Source organism: Procambarus clarkii, chromosome 61 (genome assembly GCF_040958095.1).
Source record: "Procambarus clarkii isolate CNS0578487 chromosome 61, FALCON_Pclarkii_2.0, whole genome shotgun sequence".
Taxonomy (NCBI): Eukaryota; Metazoa; Arthropoda; class Malacostraca; order Decapoda; family Cambaridae; genus Procambarus; species Procambarus clarkii.
The window spans coordinates 19,845,339-19,862,838 of NC_091210.1; the positions used below are offsets into that span (position 1 = coordinate 19,845,339).

Below are 17,500 nucleotides of genomic sequence, written 5' to 3' on the forward strand. Positions count from 1 at the left end.
GCGTCTTGTACATACCAGTTGCGTGGCATCTGGGAGTATGGGTTCGAGTCACTTCTGGGGTGTGAGTTTTCAGTTATATATATATATATATATATATATATATATATATATATATATATATATATATATATATATATATATATATATATATATATATATATCTTAAGCTGATATATGTAAATGAAATTATCATACCATCAATTTCGCTGCGGCTGTGAATAGGCTGAGCTGCTAATCTTCGTTCGCCATTATGTACTATGAATTAGATCAGACTTGCCAATCCCCGTTCAGACTTGCTGCACCCAGTCAATCACAAGTAGCAGAGAGACAGCTTAATTAAGTCTGAACCAATATGAGAGCCTCTACAGGATAGCCCAGAGGGAGTAAGAGAGAGAGAGTGTGGTAGTGGAGTGGGGAGCAGCTATCGTGGAACGCTGATGACACTTGCATGGGGAAGATGAGGGTTTCCTGCTATCGTTGTGAAAGGATATCATAGAATATATAGAACAGAGGTATGAGGAAAATGAGGGCTTCCTGCTATCGTTGTGAAGGCTATCATAGTAAACATAGAACAGAGGCATGAGGAAAATAAGGGCTCCCTGGTATCGTTGAGAAAGGATATCATAGTACACATAGAACAGAGGCATAAGAAAAATGAGACCTCCCTGCTATCGTTGTGAAAGGATATCATAGTACACATAGAACAGAGGCATAAGGAAAATGAGGGCTAGCTGCTATCGTCTTAAAAACTATCGCAGTACACAGAGAAGAGACATGAAAAGCCCGCAATTTCTGCTATCACTGTCGAAGCTATCATTTCACCCAGAGGATAAACGCGACATACGAAACACTTTAGCCACATTCCATAAATAAAATCAATTAAAAGTTGTGTAACTTTTAGCACGTCAGTCTACGAAACGAGGCGCGTGTAGGGTGTCTCCCAGTACATTAGTTCGATTCCACCGTCCTGCTCCAAAAAGATGCTTTCATAAATGTGCTAATATCTAGAAGAGGCATACCTAGAGCGAAGCCATCTTTAGTCCACTGCGCTTTGCCTTGCTGGTTCTCCACAATGCAGCGGAGGAACACATCAGCTCCTTCCATCACCTCTACACTCTCTGGAGTCACCAAGAATCGCTGGAACCCCACTGCTGAACCTGAGGAAAACAGAGAATTATATATAGTTTTGTGTATGTATATATATATATATATATATATATATATATATATATATATATATATATATATATATATATATATATATATATATATATATATATATGACTGAAAACTCACACCCCAGAAGTGACTCGAACCCATACTGCCAGGAGCAACGCAACTGGTATCTACAGGACGCCTTAATCCGCTTAATCCGTCAAGCGGATTAAGCCGTCCTGTAGATACCAGTTGCGTTGCTCCTGGCAGTATGGATTCGAGTCACTTCAGGGGTGTGAGTTTTCAGTCGCATATAGTCCTGGGGACCATTCAGGCTTGTTCGCATATATATATATATATATATATATATATATATATATATATATATATATATATATATATATATATATATATATGACAGTGTCAGGCCACGGACACTGGCCAGTACTCCTGTACTGACAGGAGTACACCGTACACAGTACACAGTACGCCTCACCAGAAGCTTAGAACCTACCTTGAGATATCTAGAGATGGTTTCGGGGCTCAGCGACCCCGCGGCCCGGTCCTTGACCTTGGCATCACAATTATACTATCATACAGTGTCTTGTTACACTGTTAGTCTTCCAACACTGTCAGTCAGTCTTAAATTAAGAATTGAGGAAACTAAAGAGGGCTTATTGGCCCTTGCAAGGCAGTTCCTGTTTAAATCCACCCAAATTCAAGCATTTATGTCTAACCTACGCTTGAAACAATCAAAGTATACGAGGCAGCTCCTATAAAAATATCCACCTCATTCATATATATGTTTACCCAACGCTTGAAACAATCCAATCATACGAAGAAGTTGCTATAAATATATCCACCTCATTCATATATATAATGTCTAACCTACGCTAGAAACAATCTATCGATCCCCACAATTATTCGGATTGCATGCATAGTTTCATAATACTACAAACATACTGCAAGAAAATGCACGATTGCAATGTGCAATCAAGAAACCTCCCAATAATTAACATGTCACATGGATACCGTTGCAACAGATGGGGGTTAAAAATAAACTACCACGCTATAGTTTCATGGCCAGTTAACGAGTTCCTGGGAAGAAACCTGGTTGTTTAGGAGCATAAAAACCACGAATACATTGCTACAAATGCGCCAGTTTATCAGGAATATTTCTCGACCAAATTAAATGATGTTGACTATTTTCTGTAAAATGTGACGTTTTCTTTTATTTCTCGGGTGTCTCTGGAGATATAAATATGTAAATATATATATATATATATATATATATATATATATATATATATATATATATATATATATATATATATATACATATACATATATATATATATATATATATATATATATATATATATATATATATATATATATATATATATATATATAAATATATAATGTTCAACAATTATTTACTTTGAGTATTTCAAAGGGAAAATGATTTTGTGTTTCAGTATGTGTGTGTGCGTGTGTGTGTGTGTTGTCTCCAGGCATATGTGTGTGTGTATTCAAGCGACATTGCGTGCATTTGCAGGTGATTCTAACCGATTACAGTGCTGGTTTGCGTGCATAGGTGTGAAACGTAAAGGAACGAATATATTTGGTGTTAATTATACTGTCATGTTTATTATTTCATAAGACGTACCTTTAACTAATTCCTGGTATATATATACATATATATATATATGTACCAGTTGTAGGGACCCATTGCCTCAGAGAAGAGAATACAGAGCATTCAGAAAAAAATTGCCATTTAACTCTAAATACGCAGTAGGAATACGTCTTACTTCAAGGGAAACTAAAAGAAATTAAAGAATATAATGACGGTCAAAATAGACCATTCGCTAAATAACTACTTAATGAAATATTACGTAATATATAATTGGAGAACTGAAGCATTATTTTTTGAACAGAGATCGCAGCTTCATTTTATATTAACACTCCATAATTCGCAGGCCAGACTGTCCATTCACACAAGAGCCCGCAATTTTAAGGCCTAACTCATGTAAAGTATGACCAATCGCAAGGCAGTGATTCCTAATTTCAGAAAATGCTGGTTAAATTAATATCTTTTAAGACTGGTCTTCAAATAATAAAGCCATCTTTTTTAGAAATTAAAAGATACTAGATATCAAGTTTACTTTTTTACCAACGAACAATCTATCTTGTAATATAACATAATCATTCAGAATGTTAAATATTCCGTTTCAAGGATTCCTAATTTCAGAAAATGCTGGTTTCATTAATATCTTTTAAGACTGGTCTTCAAATAATAAAGCCATCTTTTTTAGAAAATAAAAGTCACTAGATAACAAGTTGACTTTTGTACCAACGAGCAGTCAATCTTGTAATATAACATAATCATTCAGAACTTAAATATTCCGTTTCAAGGGCCCTTGAGTGTTGTGAAAATATTCTGACGCTCCCAGGATATGTTCAGATAGACAGGACAGCCTACACTGTCGACCTAATAATGAAGATACTCATAAGTGGTGGCATTTAGTGTGAGTGAGTGAGTACCTTCACTCACCATGACCCCAGAAGGTACTCAGAGACATTCGACGAAAGTCCCTTTCTCTTGCACTTAAACACTTCCTCTATAAGAGCAAAGAGTCTGATATGCCTCGTCCAACAAAGGTGAGGGATACACCTCTGTACCAAGCCATCTACCACACCTAGTGGCGACGCTGCACCAAATGTTTGGAATTGTTGACCAGCGGACTCCATGTGTGATATTGGAGACCGATAACTGAAAGGCGTGTTATCCTTGCGCTGTGTTCCACTGTATTGACTGCGGTCAATACAGCCTGGCCTCTCTTGTAACCGTGTCTCACAGGTAAAGAGGACTATATGTACTCACTGGTGTAGTGAGTAATCTACGTCTACCTCAATTGTGTTGAGTAATCTACTTCTACTTCACCTGTGTTCTACAGTAATCTACATGAATCATAGCTGGGTTGATCGGGCATTATCTCCTCAATGACGTTATGAGGAGCCGGTCGGCCGAGCCAGGGAGCCGGTCGGCCGAGCGGACAGCACTCTGTACTTGTGATCCTTTGGACCTGGGTTCGATCCCAGGCGCCGGCGAGAAACAATGGGCAGAGTTTCTTTCACCCTATGCTCCTGTTGCAGTAAAATAGATACCTGGGTGTTAGTCAGCTGTCACGGGCTGCTTCCTGGGGGTGGAGGCCTGGTCGAGGACCGGACCGCGGGGACACTAAAGCCCCGAAATCACCTCAAGATAACAGAGGTCCAAATTTAATTGCTAAAGTAAAGGTAAAATAGCATATGTGATATTATATATAAATTATGTAATATTGAGTATACTCAATATAACTTTACGATCCCGCTGTTGCAAGTTGTTGAAACGTCAAACAAAATATAATATTCATATCAGAAGAGGATAAGTTGCAATATTGTGAGAAGGGGTTATCTTGAGGTTATCTTGAGATTATTTCGGGGCTTTAGTGTCCCCGCGGCCCGGTCCTCGACCAGGCCTCCACCCCCAGGAAGCAGCCCGTGACAGCTGACTAACACCCAGGTACCTATTTTACTGCTAGGTAACAGGGGCATAGGTTGAAAGAAACTTTGCCCATTGTTTCTCGCCGGCGCCTGGGATCGAACCCAGGACCACAGGATCACAAGTCCAGTGTGCTGTCCGCTCGGTCGACCGGCTCCGGGGTTCTCACAGCATTGTTCCATACGAAAATGTTTTTCTCAAACAACATTGATTAATGCCAAAAAACACTCTAAACATAACCTGAATAGCATACTGCCTTCAGTATGCTGCAGGAACTAGCATACCTCTGAGAGGAACCTATTCACCAAACTGACACCACGGCGAAGCTGAAGCTGTCCAGCTTGATGGAAAGGGGATATATGTATATATATTTATGCTTACATCAGCCACTGCCTGAAGCTAGGGATGGTAAGAATTTTATTAAACAGCCTGGAGAAGTCTCCCCTGAAGTTGGGTCGCCAAACGTGCCCTAAACAGTGCGAGAAGTCTGGTTCTGATGGATGATTAATGGACTCACTCAAGCGCCAGAAGGTGCTGCTGCTGGGCCGAGGAGCTTCAATCACGAGAGACTATTTCAAACTCCATCCTTTCCTCCCATTATAGGTTCAGGTTCCCATGATAGGTATCACTCACAAGGACTTTTCCAAGTACTTGGTTGACGGCCCTCACTTGAGACAGTCGTGGAGTCTCTGTCTCTGTCTCTGTCCCTCAGGAGGGCGAATGGACGTGAGTCTCTTCACAAGAATTGTGAAGTGTTGACCACCAGTGGTGATCTGTAGAACATTGTTGATCCAGCAGTGGTGATCTGTAGAACATTGTTGACCAGCAGTGGTGATCTGTAGAACATTGTTGACCAGCAGTGGTGATCTGTAGAACATTGTTGACCAGCAGTGGGGATCTGTAGAACATTGTTGACCCAGCAGTGGTGATCTGTAGAACATTGTTGACCCAGCAGTGGTGATCTGTAGAACATTGTTGACCCAGCAGTGGTGATCTGTAGGACATTGTTGACCCAGCAGTGGTGATCTGTAGAACATTGTTGACCAGCAGTGGTGATCTGTAGAACATTGTTGACCAGCAGTGGGGATCTGTAGAACATTGTTGACCAGCAGTGGTGATCTGTAGAACATTGTTGACCCAGCAGTGGTGATCTGTAGAACATTGTTGACCAGCAGTGGTGATCTGTAGAACATTGTTGACCAGCAGTGGTGATCTGTAGGACACTATACACCACCAGTGGTGATCCATAGCAGGTTATGTCCGCCATCTCAGAAACAAAATACATTGAGATTCAAAGGTAAGACTTGAAATTGGATCTCCTTTGAGTTGAGCATTTTCCTCTTCTAAACAAAATTGGCTTTACTGAATGAATCTGATTATATTGAACTTTGCGTCTAAACTTCAGCTTCTTACCTTTGCTTTCAATTTAGCTTTCGATCTTAAATTTTGAAGTAACTTTTGATCTTAATTTTTGAGATATGTTTTGACCTTAATTTTTTTTTAAATGAGTTGATCATAACCTTTGATCAACTATATATATATATATATATATATATATATATATATATATATATATATATATATATATATATATATATATATATATATATATATATGCAATTGACGATCACAAAACACTGATCATTTTATGCGGAAAATCCACAGAGAAATATGAAATGAGGTGAACGTTTCGGCTTGTTAAAGCCTTTGTCAACACCAGACTTGAGTCAGTCTGGTGTTGACAAAGGCTTTAACAAAGCCGAAACGTTCACCTCATTTCATATTTCTCTGTGGATTTTCCGCATATATATATATATATATATATATATATATATATATATATATATATATATATATATATATATATATATATATATATATATATATATATATATATATATATTCTGGAGTATCAAAAATAATTCCGAGCTTGAATTCAAACCTGAGAGCAATAAACCAGTGAGTTAAGCTTCGTATCAGTATGTTGTAATAGTTTTTACATATATATAGATATACATATATATACATATATATATATATATTTATATATATTCCCAATACTGTCCTGTTACATCAAAGCGAGGCTCTTAATGAAGCCTTGAAAAGATAACTCAACCGTGTTCCACAGAGAAATGTGTTGGTTCCAATATTTTTACTGTAAAAGAGGAAAAGTTGATTGATTATTACTCTCTGGAAAATAATATTGAAAACTCATCATAACGGTAACGTGATTTTAAAGTTTTCCGATGAAATGAAATTCCACAAAACAGATGTGTATCCTGCCTCACAAAGTGTGTTAAAATATATATATATATATATATATATATATATATATATATATATATATATATATATATATATATATATATATATATATATATATATGTTGTTAAATTTGACCGAAAAAGTAAGATTAATAATTCTAATACGAATTTTCTCAATATTTCTTAGGTTTCTTTTTACTGTCGATGGTAATTGAAAAATCAATTCTCCAAAATTCATTTTTATTTCTAGTCTGGCGCGACGCTTGAACGCGTTTCGTAATAACTTATTACATTTTCAGACTTTTAGTTTACACACACAACTGTAACCTGAAAACACTAAACAGAGTTATACTTATGATAACGTAAAACAGCTTGTCTTATATACTCACATTTGGGTGAGGTGATATGTTGAAACTGTTGCAACGTATCACCTAACCTAAATGCGAGTGACCTAACCTAACCTACCCTAACCTACCCTAACCTAACCTAACCAAACCTACCCTAACCTAACCTACCCTAACCTAACCTAACCTAACCTAACCTACCCTGGGGAGCCGGTCGGCCGAGCAGACAGCACGCTGGACTTATGATCCTGTGGACCTAGGTTCGATCCCAGGCGCCGGCGAGAAACAATGGGCAGAGTTTCTTTCACCCTATGCCCGTGTTACCGAGCAGTAAAATAGGTACCTGGGTGTTAGTCAGCTGTCATGGGCTGCTTCCTGGGGGTGGAGGCCTGGTCGAGGACCGGGCCGCGGGGACACTAAAAAGCCCCGAAATCATCTCAAGATAACCTCTCAAGATAACCTAACCTAACCTAACTTAACCTAACCTACCCTAACCTAACCTACCCTATCCTAACCTAACCTATCTTAACCTATCCTAACCTAACCTATCCTCTCCTAACCTAACCAATCCTTCTGATGATGCCAAGAAAACGTGGATTCCTGTGAAAAGTTACTTTTCATAATAGGTTTTATTTGTTACGTTCTTACCATTACGTCCCATTACGTTCCAATAAGTCCCATAACGTCCCATAACGTCCCATAACGTCCCAAACTGCTTGAAAACACCAACAACATATGGCACTAGGAACTACATGTGGCAATGATCAGAACATCTTGAAACTTACATATACCTATGACCAATTCCTCTTGCAATACACATATTCAAAGACTCTGAAACAGTCTTTGAATCAGGACGTCCAGATTCACAGATTTGTTCCAAATGACGATATCTGAGAGCCAATTACCACCACGGTGCTAGGGAACAGACCTCTCCAACGATAGCAGACACAATGTACTCAAGTAGATGGCGCTGCGGGAGAAGTAATCGACATGAGTTTCGTCAGTACAGCCTTTGATACCCCGGGTCAGTGCTCCGGGAGGAAAATATATGTTATCTCGTAGTTGAAGCGTGTCTGTGGAGTGGCGTCCATTTAGAGAGAGGGAGAGAGACGGGGGGGTTGTTGTTGTTGGAACAAGCAGTTCCTTGCTACTTGGAACAAGCAGTTCCTTGCTACTTGGAACAAGCAGTTCCTTGCTACTTGGAACAAGCAGTTCCTTGCTACTCGGAACAAGCAGTTCCTTGCTACTTGGAACAAGCAGTTCCTTGCTACTTGGAACAAGCAGTTCCTTGCTACTTGGAACAAGCAGTTCCTTGCTACTTGGAACAAGCAGTTCCAAGTAGCACGGGCTATGGTGAGCCCGTAGGAGACGGGGAGGGGGGTTTGGGAGACAGATTAGGGAAAATGACGCTTGGAGATAAGAAAATCAAAAAGATATATATAGTTACGTTATCATTATGTAATTTTAAACACGATATAATCATTTCAAATGGTTATTTTTTATTAATATTTTTCCATTTTGCTTAAATGCCTTTAATTACAAATGATGAGTAAAGAAATGCTAATTCATCATGTGTTTATCATTCTTTGAGTCGCAGGCGATGAGTCACAATAACGTGGCTGAAGTGAAACGTCGTCGTCCCTTCAACTTCTAGTGTGTGGTCTGGTCAACATTCTTTGAGTCTTTAACACCGTAACATCTTCAGGAAAAATTGCCATTTCTCACCACTAGAATCAGTAACACTTTCAACCTAAGAACGTCAGAAGTCTCAGTCTGCAGCTTCATCCTATGGTATCAGTCTTGTTAAACCCATTATCATACTTGCTGGTTGGTCAGTAAGTAATGATGGAGACCTTAATAACCCTCCAAAGGTTGTTATGTCTAAATTATTTTTTTAGTTCTTGATAAACACAAATTTGGAGGTTTTAAATAGTAATCTTCGTCTATAATATCAGTCAAAAAACGGCGTTATTCTCATCTTGTCTTTCATTTAACAATAGATTTTTAAAAATATTATAGATAGCGGTCATATTGTCTGTCTATTAGGCAGGCGATGAGTCACAATAACGTGGCTGAAGTATGTTGACCAGACCACACACTAGAAGGTGAAGGGACGACGGCGTTTTGGTCCGTCCAGGACCATTCTCAAGTCGATTGTGAATGGTCCAGGACGGACCGAAACGTCGTCGTCCCTTCACCTTCTAGTGTGTGGTCTGGTCAACTTATTTTCTATCTAGTAAATCATTATTATAAAACTTGCAAATTATGAAAAAGCAAAATTTCAACACCATTTATATTTTTTTCACCATGAAACTAGATTTAAATTTTCTCATTAATTTTGCTGCAGAACTGAAGAAAACCATTCAGATTTTTTTTAGAAAAGCGTCGCACGTGTGAGATAATTCCACATGCCAATGGCTCATCCCAGAACTTATAAGCCGAACCTTTTGCATTTTCATTTGGGAAGTGCATCAAAGCCATTTTCTCACTTTGAGATATTACCAAATTTCAAGGTTGGAATAGTTCATTAGCCAGAGTGACTTTCCACCCACCCATCTTCCCACACTAACCAGCCTCTCTCGTCCTGTTAATGGTGGCTAGCACGTGTATATCTTCATAAAGTTGCTCTTTACTCTAATTAAAGACAGTTCTAACTTTGGGACTTACGGTTTGTTGATGTGTGGATGAGTGATGAATGTTTGATGGTGTTTGGCTGTGGTGAGTCCATCACTGTGTGGATTTTGATGAGTGATAGTGAGTATACTCTGATGAGTGACAGTGAGTGTACTCTGATGAGTGACAGTGTCTATTCTGATGAGTGTGTGTGTACTCATGAGTAACTGTGTAAAGTCGTCAAGAATCACATAACTATCCAATATTTTTGTACAATCTGATGGCAGAGTGGTTATAATACTGGACACCCCAAGAGGCACAATGAGGCCCTGGCAGACCAGGTTCGAATCCTCCAGGGGTCAAGAGTTTTCTGATGCATGTTGGTTTGGGGACCCTTCAAGCTTGTATATATATATATATATATATATATATATATATATATATATATATATATATATATATATATATATATATATATATATATATATATATATATATATATATATATATTTCTCTTTCTCTCTCTCTCTCTCTCTCTCTCTCTCTCTCTCTCTCTCTCTCTCTCTCTCTCTCTCTCTCTCTCTCTCTCTCTCATTAAAAATACCTATTACATAATTTTTACTTATTAAAGACAAAAATATGTGCTGTCAAAAATTTATAACTGGATCACCTATAAATCTCAGAAATTCATTAAATTTTCGTGCGCTTGTCGATAGTTATTTGTTTCGTTGACCAGAATAAAAACAACTCCCATTTTTTTAATTTAGTTAGAATTCAATTGTCCTTTGTTCCGCATTTTTGTTAAATTGTATATATATTTTTTTTTCGAGGGGTTGAACGAAGACTAATTTTACAGCAAGTCTGGTTATTTGACTATCTTACAGGCATTCATAATCGTCTACGAAACCTGTCTGTCATTACTGTATCTACTGTAATATACTCCTTCGGTATTTTGTGAATAAAATATTAGTGTTATTGAGTCAGTCCTTTGAATTAACAACATCAACTTTGGAGCCACGACAGGATTCGAACCCGCAACCTAGGGTACTTCTAAAGAACACACCTTAAACCATTGAACCTCGATACTGTTATAGACACAGAGCCAGTTATAGACTCAAAGTCAGTTATAGAATCGAACCCGGATACAGTAACTGATACAGTAGCACCACTGACTGTCAGCCCTCAGCCACTGTCGGGCAATAAGCCATTATCAAACATCATCCTGATAATAGATAATGGACTAATTACAGGCACCAAATCAACCTCAAATCAACCTTGGAACATCAATTGTGAACATCACAATTGATGTTCCAAGCACTAATCCATTTTCAAATCCCATACAAGTTGTGTACACTACACGAAACAACCACTAATCCATTTGCAAATCCCAATATACTTGCATATACCCAACCAATTACTGGCCCATTCCAATTTCAAACAATATCCCATTACAGAGTCTATTTCAGTTTAAACTATTTGATTGTGGTATTCATGTGTTCAAGGCCTTTGTTAGCAAAGCATTTTTAGGCTGTTCATTCCATCCAACGACCGATCCCAAAGACGTTCATTTTAATATGTTGTTCAGACACAACAGTAAATTGTTCACATATAAATTAGTATTATTATCCATTAGTAATTTGTGCACATTTAAGAGTAGGTTAGGTTAAGTTCTGTTGGCAATTATTTGCATTTGTAGTTCGTGGTTGAAGCATTTACTGTGTTCCAATTCGAAAAGAGGTCGAAGCATTGTTCGGTAACTATTCGAACATCAACAGGTGTGAGTCGTGTGTAAAGCAGCCCGTCCTCGCATACAAAGGTCCAAGCTCGTTAATCCAGCCACCAAACCCCCGGTTTACTAATGAAAAGCCGTTTACACACGACTCGCAATGACGACGTACGTACGTTTATCGAACAATGCCTCGTTGACATTCGAATTCTGTTCGAATTGCATGTCTGTAAATGCTTCAGCCAATTACTAAAAATACAAATAATCGTTAACAGAACTTAATCACCTAACCTAACCTAACCTAACCTAACCTAACCTAACCTAACCTAACCTAACCTAACCTAACCAACGCCTAACCTAACCTAACCTAACCTAACCTAACCTAACCTAACCTAACCTAACCTAACCTAACCAACGCCTAACCTAACCTAACCTAACCAACGCCTAACCTAACCTAACCTAACCTAACCTAACCTAACCTAACCTAACCTAACCTAACCAACGCCTAACCTAACCTAACCTAACCTAACCAACGCCTAACCTAACCTAGCCTAACCTAACCTAACCTAACCTAACCTAACCTAACCTAACCTAACCAACGCCTAACCTAACCTAACCTAACCTAACCAACGCCTAACCTAACCTAACCTAACCTAACCTAACCTAACCTAACCTAACCTAACCTAACCTAACCAACGCCTAACCTAACCTAACCTAACCTAACCAACGCCTAACCTAACCTAACCTAACCTAACCTAACCAACGCCTAACCTAACCAAACCTAACCTAACCTAACCTAACCTAACCTAACCTAACCTAACCTAACCTAACCAACGCCTAACCTAACCTAACCTAACCTAACCTAACCTAACCTAACCTAACCTAACCTAACCAACGCCTAACTATATATATAGAAGTTTAATGTATATTAATATAAATTTATATAGGAAAACAAACCGACTTGTATCACACAACATTTTAAAATACAGTTCGAATGTATTCGAACTGTATGAATGTATTCAGATGTGTAATGTGTAGAGTGATTTTCACTCATAAAAAGGGATTAACAAGCCTGTTCGAGGGTGTTTGGAGGCTTGGGAATGTATGGTAAAGCAATGATTTATTAGTCATGTGAATATGAAAATTTATTTAGTGCCTGATAGGCATTTCATTCAGCTTGAAAGTCGGTGTTTCAGTATCATTTTTGGAGGTGTTTCACGATGGTTGAAACTTGGATTTGCGTTTCATAACGACCGAAATATTGACTGATGTTTTTATGGTGATCTAATAGCGGGTGTTTTTCGTTAAAATTTAATATGTAATGCTGAACAAAAGTTTGTTTAAAATGCAAAGGTACAGAGCAGGAGCACCTCTGTGTCTCTCTGTCTGTCTGTCTCTGTCTCTCTCTCTGTCTCTCTGTCTCTCTCTGTCTCTCTGTCTCTCTCTCTCTCTCTCTCTCTCTCTCTCTCTCTCTCTCTCTCTCTCTCTCTCTCTCTCTCTCTCTCTCTCTCTCTCTCTCCCTACCTCTTCTGGTCCTCTCACACATTTCTCACAAATACTGCCAAAGCGTCTCTGCCTAACGCATCTTCAACTTTTTCAAGACTTTGGTCTTGCATATTTTCCTCATAACTAATGTCTCTTAAAGACCAGAAACTCGCCATTTTCTCACAATTTAGACATCTCCGCTTTTTCCAGTTACCCGGATCTCGAGAGATATCGTTCCACCACGGCTCTCATCTTGAGAAAGACGTGGAGGCGACCCTGTAGATACACGACGCAATAAAAAGAACGTAGAGACGTTATTACGTCTGAAGAACGTAAAATAACTTTCTGGTTACGTTTTTTGTTCACTAAGTGTAGTACCTGAATGTGGGTGTACTGTGTGGGATTTTTCAGAAAATATTTTGTGTAGATATTCTTCCTGGTTTAGATTAGGTGTGGTTATATTGAAGACTTTTTACTCAGACACTCAGCAAGGTCTGTGTTGCTGCTTTCATGGATCCACAGCAAGGTCTGTGTTGCTGCTTTCATAGACCCACAGCAAGGTCTGTGTTGCTGCTTTCATGGATCCACAGCAAGGTCTATGTTGCTGCTTTCATAGACTCACAGCAAGGTCTGTGATGCTGCTTTCATGAATCCACAGCAAGGTCTGTGTTGCTGCTTTCATGGATGCACAGCAAGGTCTGTGTTGCTGCTTTCATGGATCCACAGCAAGGTCTGTGTTGCTGCTTTCATAGACTCACAGCAAGGTCTATGTTGCTGCTTTCATAGACCCACAGCAAGGTCTGTGTTGCTGCTTGCATGGATCCACAGCAAGGTCTGTGTTGCTGCTTTCATGGATCCACAGCAAGGTCTGTGTTGCTGCTTTCATAGATCCACAGCAAGGTCTGTGGTGCTGCTTTCATGAATCCACAGCAAGGTCTGTGTTGCTGCTTTCATGGATGCACAGCAAGGTCTGTGTTGCTGCTTTCATGGATCCACAGCAAGGTCTGTGTTGCTGCTTTCATAGACTCACAGCAAGGTCTATGTTGCTGCTTTCATAGACCCACAGCAAGGTCTGTGTTGCTGCTTTCATGGATCCACAGCAAGGTCTGTGTTGCTGCTTTCATGGATCCACAGCAAGGTCTGTGTTGCTGCTTTCATAGATCCACAGCAAGGTCTATGTTGCTGCTAACACGGACCTACAGCAAGGTCTGTACTGCTGTTTACAGGGACCCACAGCAAGGTCTATGATACCTCTCGGACCTTGCATTAGGAGGACCAGGTAGGTCCAGAGAATACCGGAAGGTATAAAAGTATTCGTATTGAAGGAGGACTTAAATAACATTAATATCAGTGCACTTGGAGGCTAGCCTTCCTTTCTGGCTGTTCCGACGAAGTAATGGACATTAGACCCTATTCCGTTCCACCCTCCTTCTCTCTCTTTCTCTCTCTCTTCCTCTTTACTTTCCTCCATCTCTCCAGCACATCTCACAGCCCCCATTACCTGTCACTTCCTCTGACTCCTGCTTCGCTGATTCCCCCAGCACCGAACTAGAATTTACCTCTCCCAGTTCCTTCTCCCAGTTCCCCAGTTCCTTCTCCCAGTTCCCCAGTTCCTTCTCCCAGTTCCCCAGTTCCTTCTCCCAGTTCCCCAGTTCCTTCTCCCAGTTCCCCAGTTCCTTCTCCCAGTTCCCCAGTTCCTTCTCCCAGTTCCCCAGTTCCTTCTCCCAGTTCCCCAGTTCCTTCTCCCAGTTCCCCAGTTCCTTCTCTCAGTTCCCCAGTTCCTTCTCCCAGTTCCCCAGTTCCTTCTCCCAGTTCCCCAGTTCCTTCTCCCAGTTCCCCAGTTCCTTCTCTCCCGGTCATTACTGCAACATATCCTACTGAACACTTCTTCCTTTTTCCTTTCATTAACATATTTTTGCTGGGTCTTTGGGAGGCGCGTCTCCTTGCCATCCTGTCCAGCTGTTGTGCCACTGTCAGTGCCATATGGCATTCTTGGTGCCACGTGGCACTGTTTTTCGTCCTCGTCCCTCTTTGAAATATTCTTTAATGACACTGAAACAAATACTTCGAAGGGCCAGTCCAGAAGAGAAGGGAAAGAAGATGATAGCGGGTGATGGGGAGATGATAGCGGGTGATAGGAAGATGATAGCAGGTGATAGGAAGAGTGATAGCGGGTAATCGTGGATACTCGTGCATTTAATGATTGTTTTATGTTTTTTTTCTATTTAACTATCTACATGTAAGTCAGCAGTATTCGTCTACTGTCGATAGTTCTTGCACCCAAATAGCTCACAACATTACAAAAATAACGTTGTAGCAACGTTGTTACAAGAGAAAACATTACGTTACAGCAACGTTGTTACAAGAGAAAACATTACGTTACAGCAACGTTGTTACAAGAGAAAACATTACGTTACAGCAACGTTGTTACAAGAGAAAACATTACGTTACAGCAACGTTGTTACAAGAGAAAACATTACGTTACAGCAACGTTGCTTCAAAGTCACAAATATCATTGTGGCAACTTTGTATTTTTGGGGGATTACTCGGCCTATGGGTAATTATGTATGATAATTTTATATTGTATGAAAATATGCATGATACTAAGTATGATCAAATCTATGCTACTATGTATGATACTATGTATGTTAAGATGTATGATATCAAGAAGCGAGGGACTGCTTCCAGATGTTCGGAGCAAATATAGAGAAATCCTAGGAAAAAACAACTAACTTTTGATTCAAAGAAACTTGACAAACTTCTTTAAACTCAAGTTTCGACCTTCGGCAAGATTGGCAGCCAGGAGAGATAGTGAATATTATAGATAAGCATGTAGATATCTGTTTGAATATATGTTTCTATATAATTATATTCGTGTATGCATAGGTCTTATCAACGTATTTACACGCAAATATATAATAACAGCAAAATAACAAAATTTAAATGATATGCATACAATATACAATGAAATCACAATAATGCAGGATTGCGGGATCGAACTCAGATTTTCTTATAGATATATCTGAACTGGCTACCAGTTTGGTTCTTCGAGAATTCTAGTAGACCCCGGCAGACTCCAGGTGGTATAACCTTTAACATATCGTTGGTCGTGGGTTAGGACGTGCGTCTGGGATTACTTGGGATGCTGGTTCGATTCTACTATCCCGAATGGAAATATCGCCCAAACGCTTCAGTAACTAATCTTGGGAACTTTCGAGTGTAACCTGATTGCATAGACCACTGCAGCTAAGAACCCTTATGTTCTAACCCTTAGTAAGCTAGAGAACAATAAGGTTCCCATTCTAGTAGTAGGCATCATTCAGTCTAGAAAGACTATGGAGTTGCGTCATGATAGGGTGCAAAGCCTGGGTAGGTAGATATGGAAGCTGTTACCCATGCAGCAGGTCCCCCCCTCTCCACGAAGCAAAATAAACCTAGTTCCCATTCCCCAAAATAAACCTGGTCCCCATTCTTTGCACCCTGGTTCCCAGGGTGCAAAGCCTGGGTAGGTTGATACGGAGGAGAAGCTGTTACCCATGCAGCAGGTCCCCCCCTCTCAAATAAACCTGGTTCCCATTCTAACGAGTACTATTCGTGTTCCATCGTGTTAAAAACTCCATTAAAAGGGAGTTTCAAGTATTTACAAAACCCGGTTCATAAAGCTTCATAGACTAAAACAATGAATTCCATTATTATGTCTCATATTTCAACCACTAAACACCAATAGGAGAGCTTTTAGAGATGTGCCCAATAGCTTCAGAGTCTCAAAACTCCAGAACCCCACGTTACTAAATCTTATTCAAGAGTTTCAAAACCCCCCGTCAATATGAACAAATCCACAAGGGCCGTGACGAGGATTCGAACCTGCGTCCGGGAGCATCCCAGGCACTGCCTTAATCGACTGAGCTACGACAGGGTAAAGGGGTTGAAACCTCCGTCAATATGAACAAATCCACAAGGGCCGTGACGAGGATTCGAACCTGCGTCCGGGAGCATCCCAGACACTGCCTTAATCGACTGAACTACGACAGGGTAAAAGGGTTGAAACCTCCGTCAATATATTAATAAAATAGCCACTAGACCATCCACACCCAAGGCGCCATCATTGGCTCACTATTGATTCCTATTGTCAACAGTTTTTCCCTGGGGTCAAGTTTTGCCAACAATTTGGCCCATTTGATAGCTTGCCGGAGAAGCTATCGTATGGAATTCACAAACTTTGCCGACACGGTATCTGGTGATATCTTAAAGTTATATGGCCACAATGGATGCAAGTTGAGGTCCATTCCATAAGACCAGTCTAGCCGGCCAAGTCAGATGGTCAGTCCAATATATTGGTTAGTCCAGTCCAGTTCAGTCAAGAGGTTCA

The 17,500-nt window shown here is 39.8% G+C and overlaps 1 protein-coding gene across 1 annotated transcript in view; it reads right to left on the reverse strand.

The window, feature by feature from the left end:
- Positions 1-17,500, reverse strand: part of LOC123774449 (nephrin) — a 112,744-nt gene that overhangs the window by 72,537 nt on the left and 22,707 nt on the right. Inside the window, exon 2 of the mRNA XM_069307960.1 lies at positions 1,020-1,157. Within this exon, the coding sequence (XP_069164061.1) occupies positions 1,020-1,157 (138 nt within the window). The remainder of the gene's footprint in view (positions 1-1,019; positions 1,158-17,500) is intronic.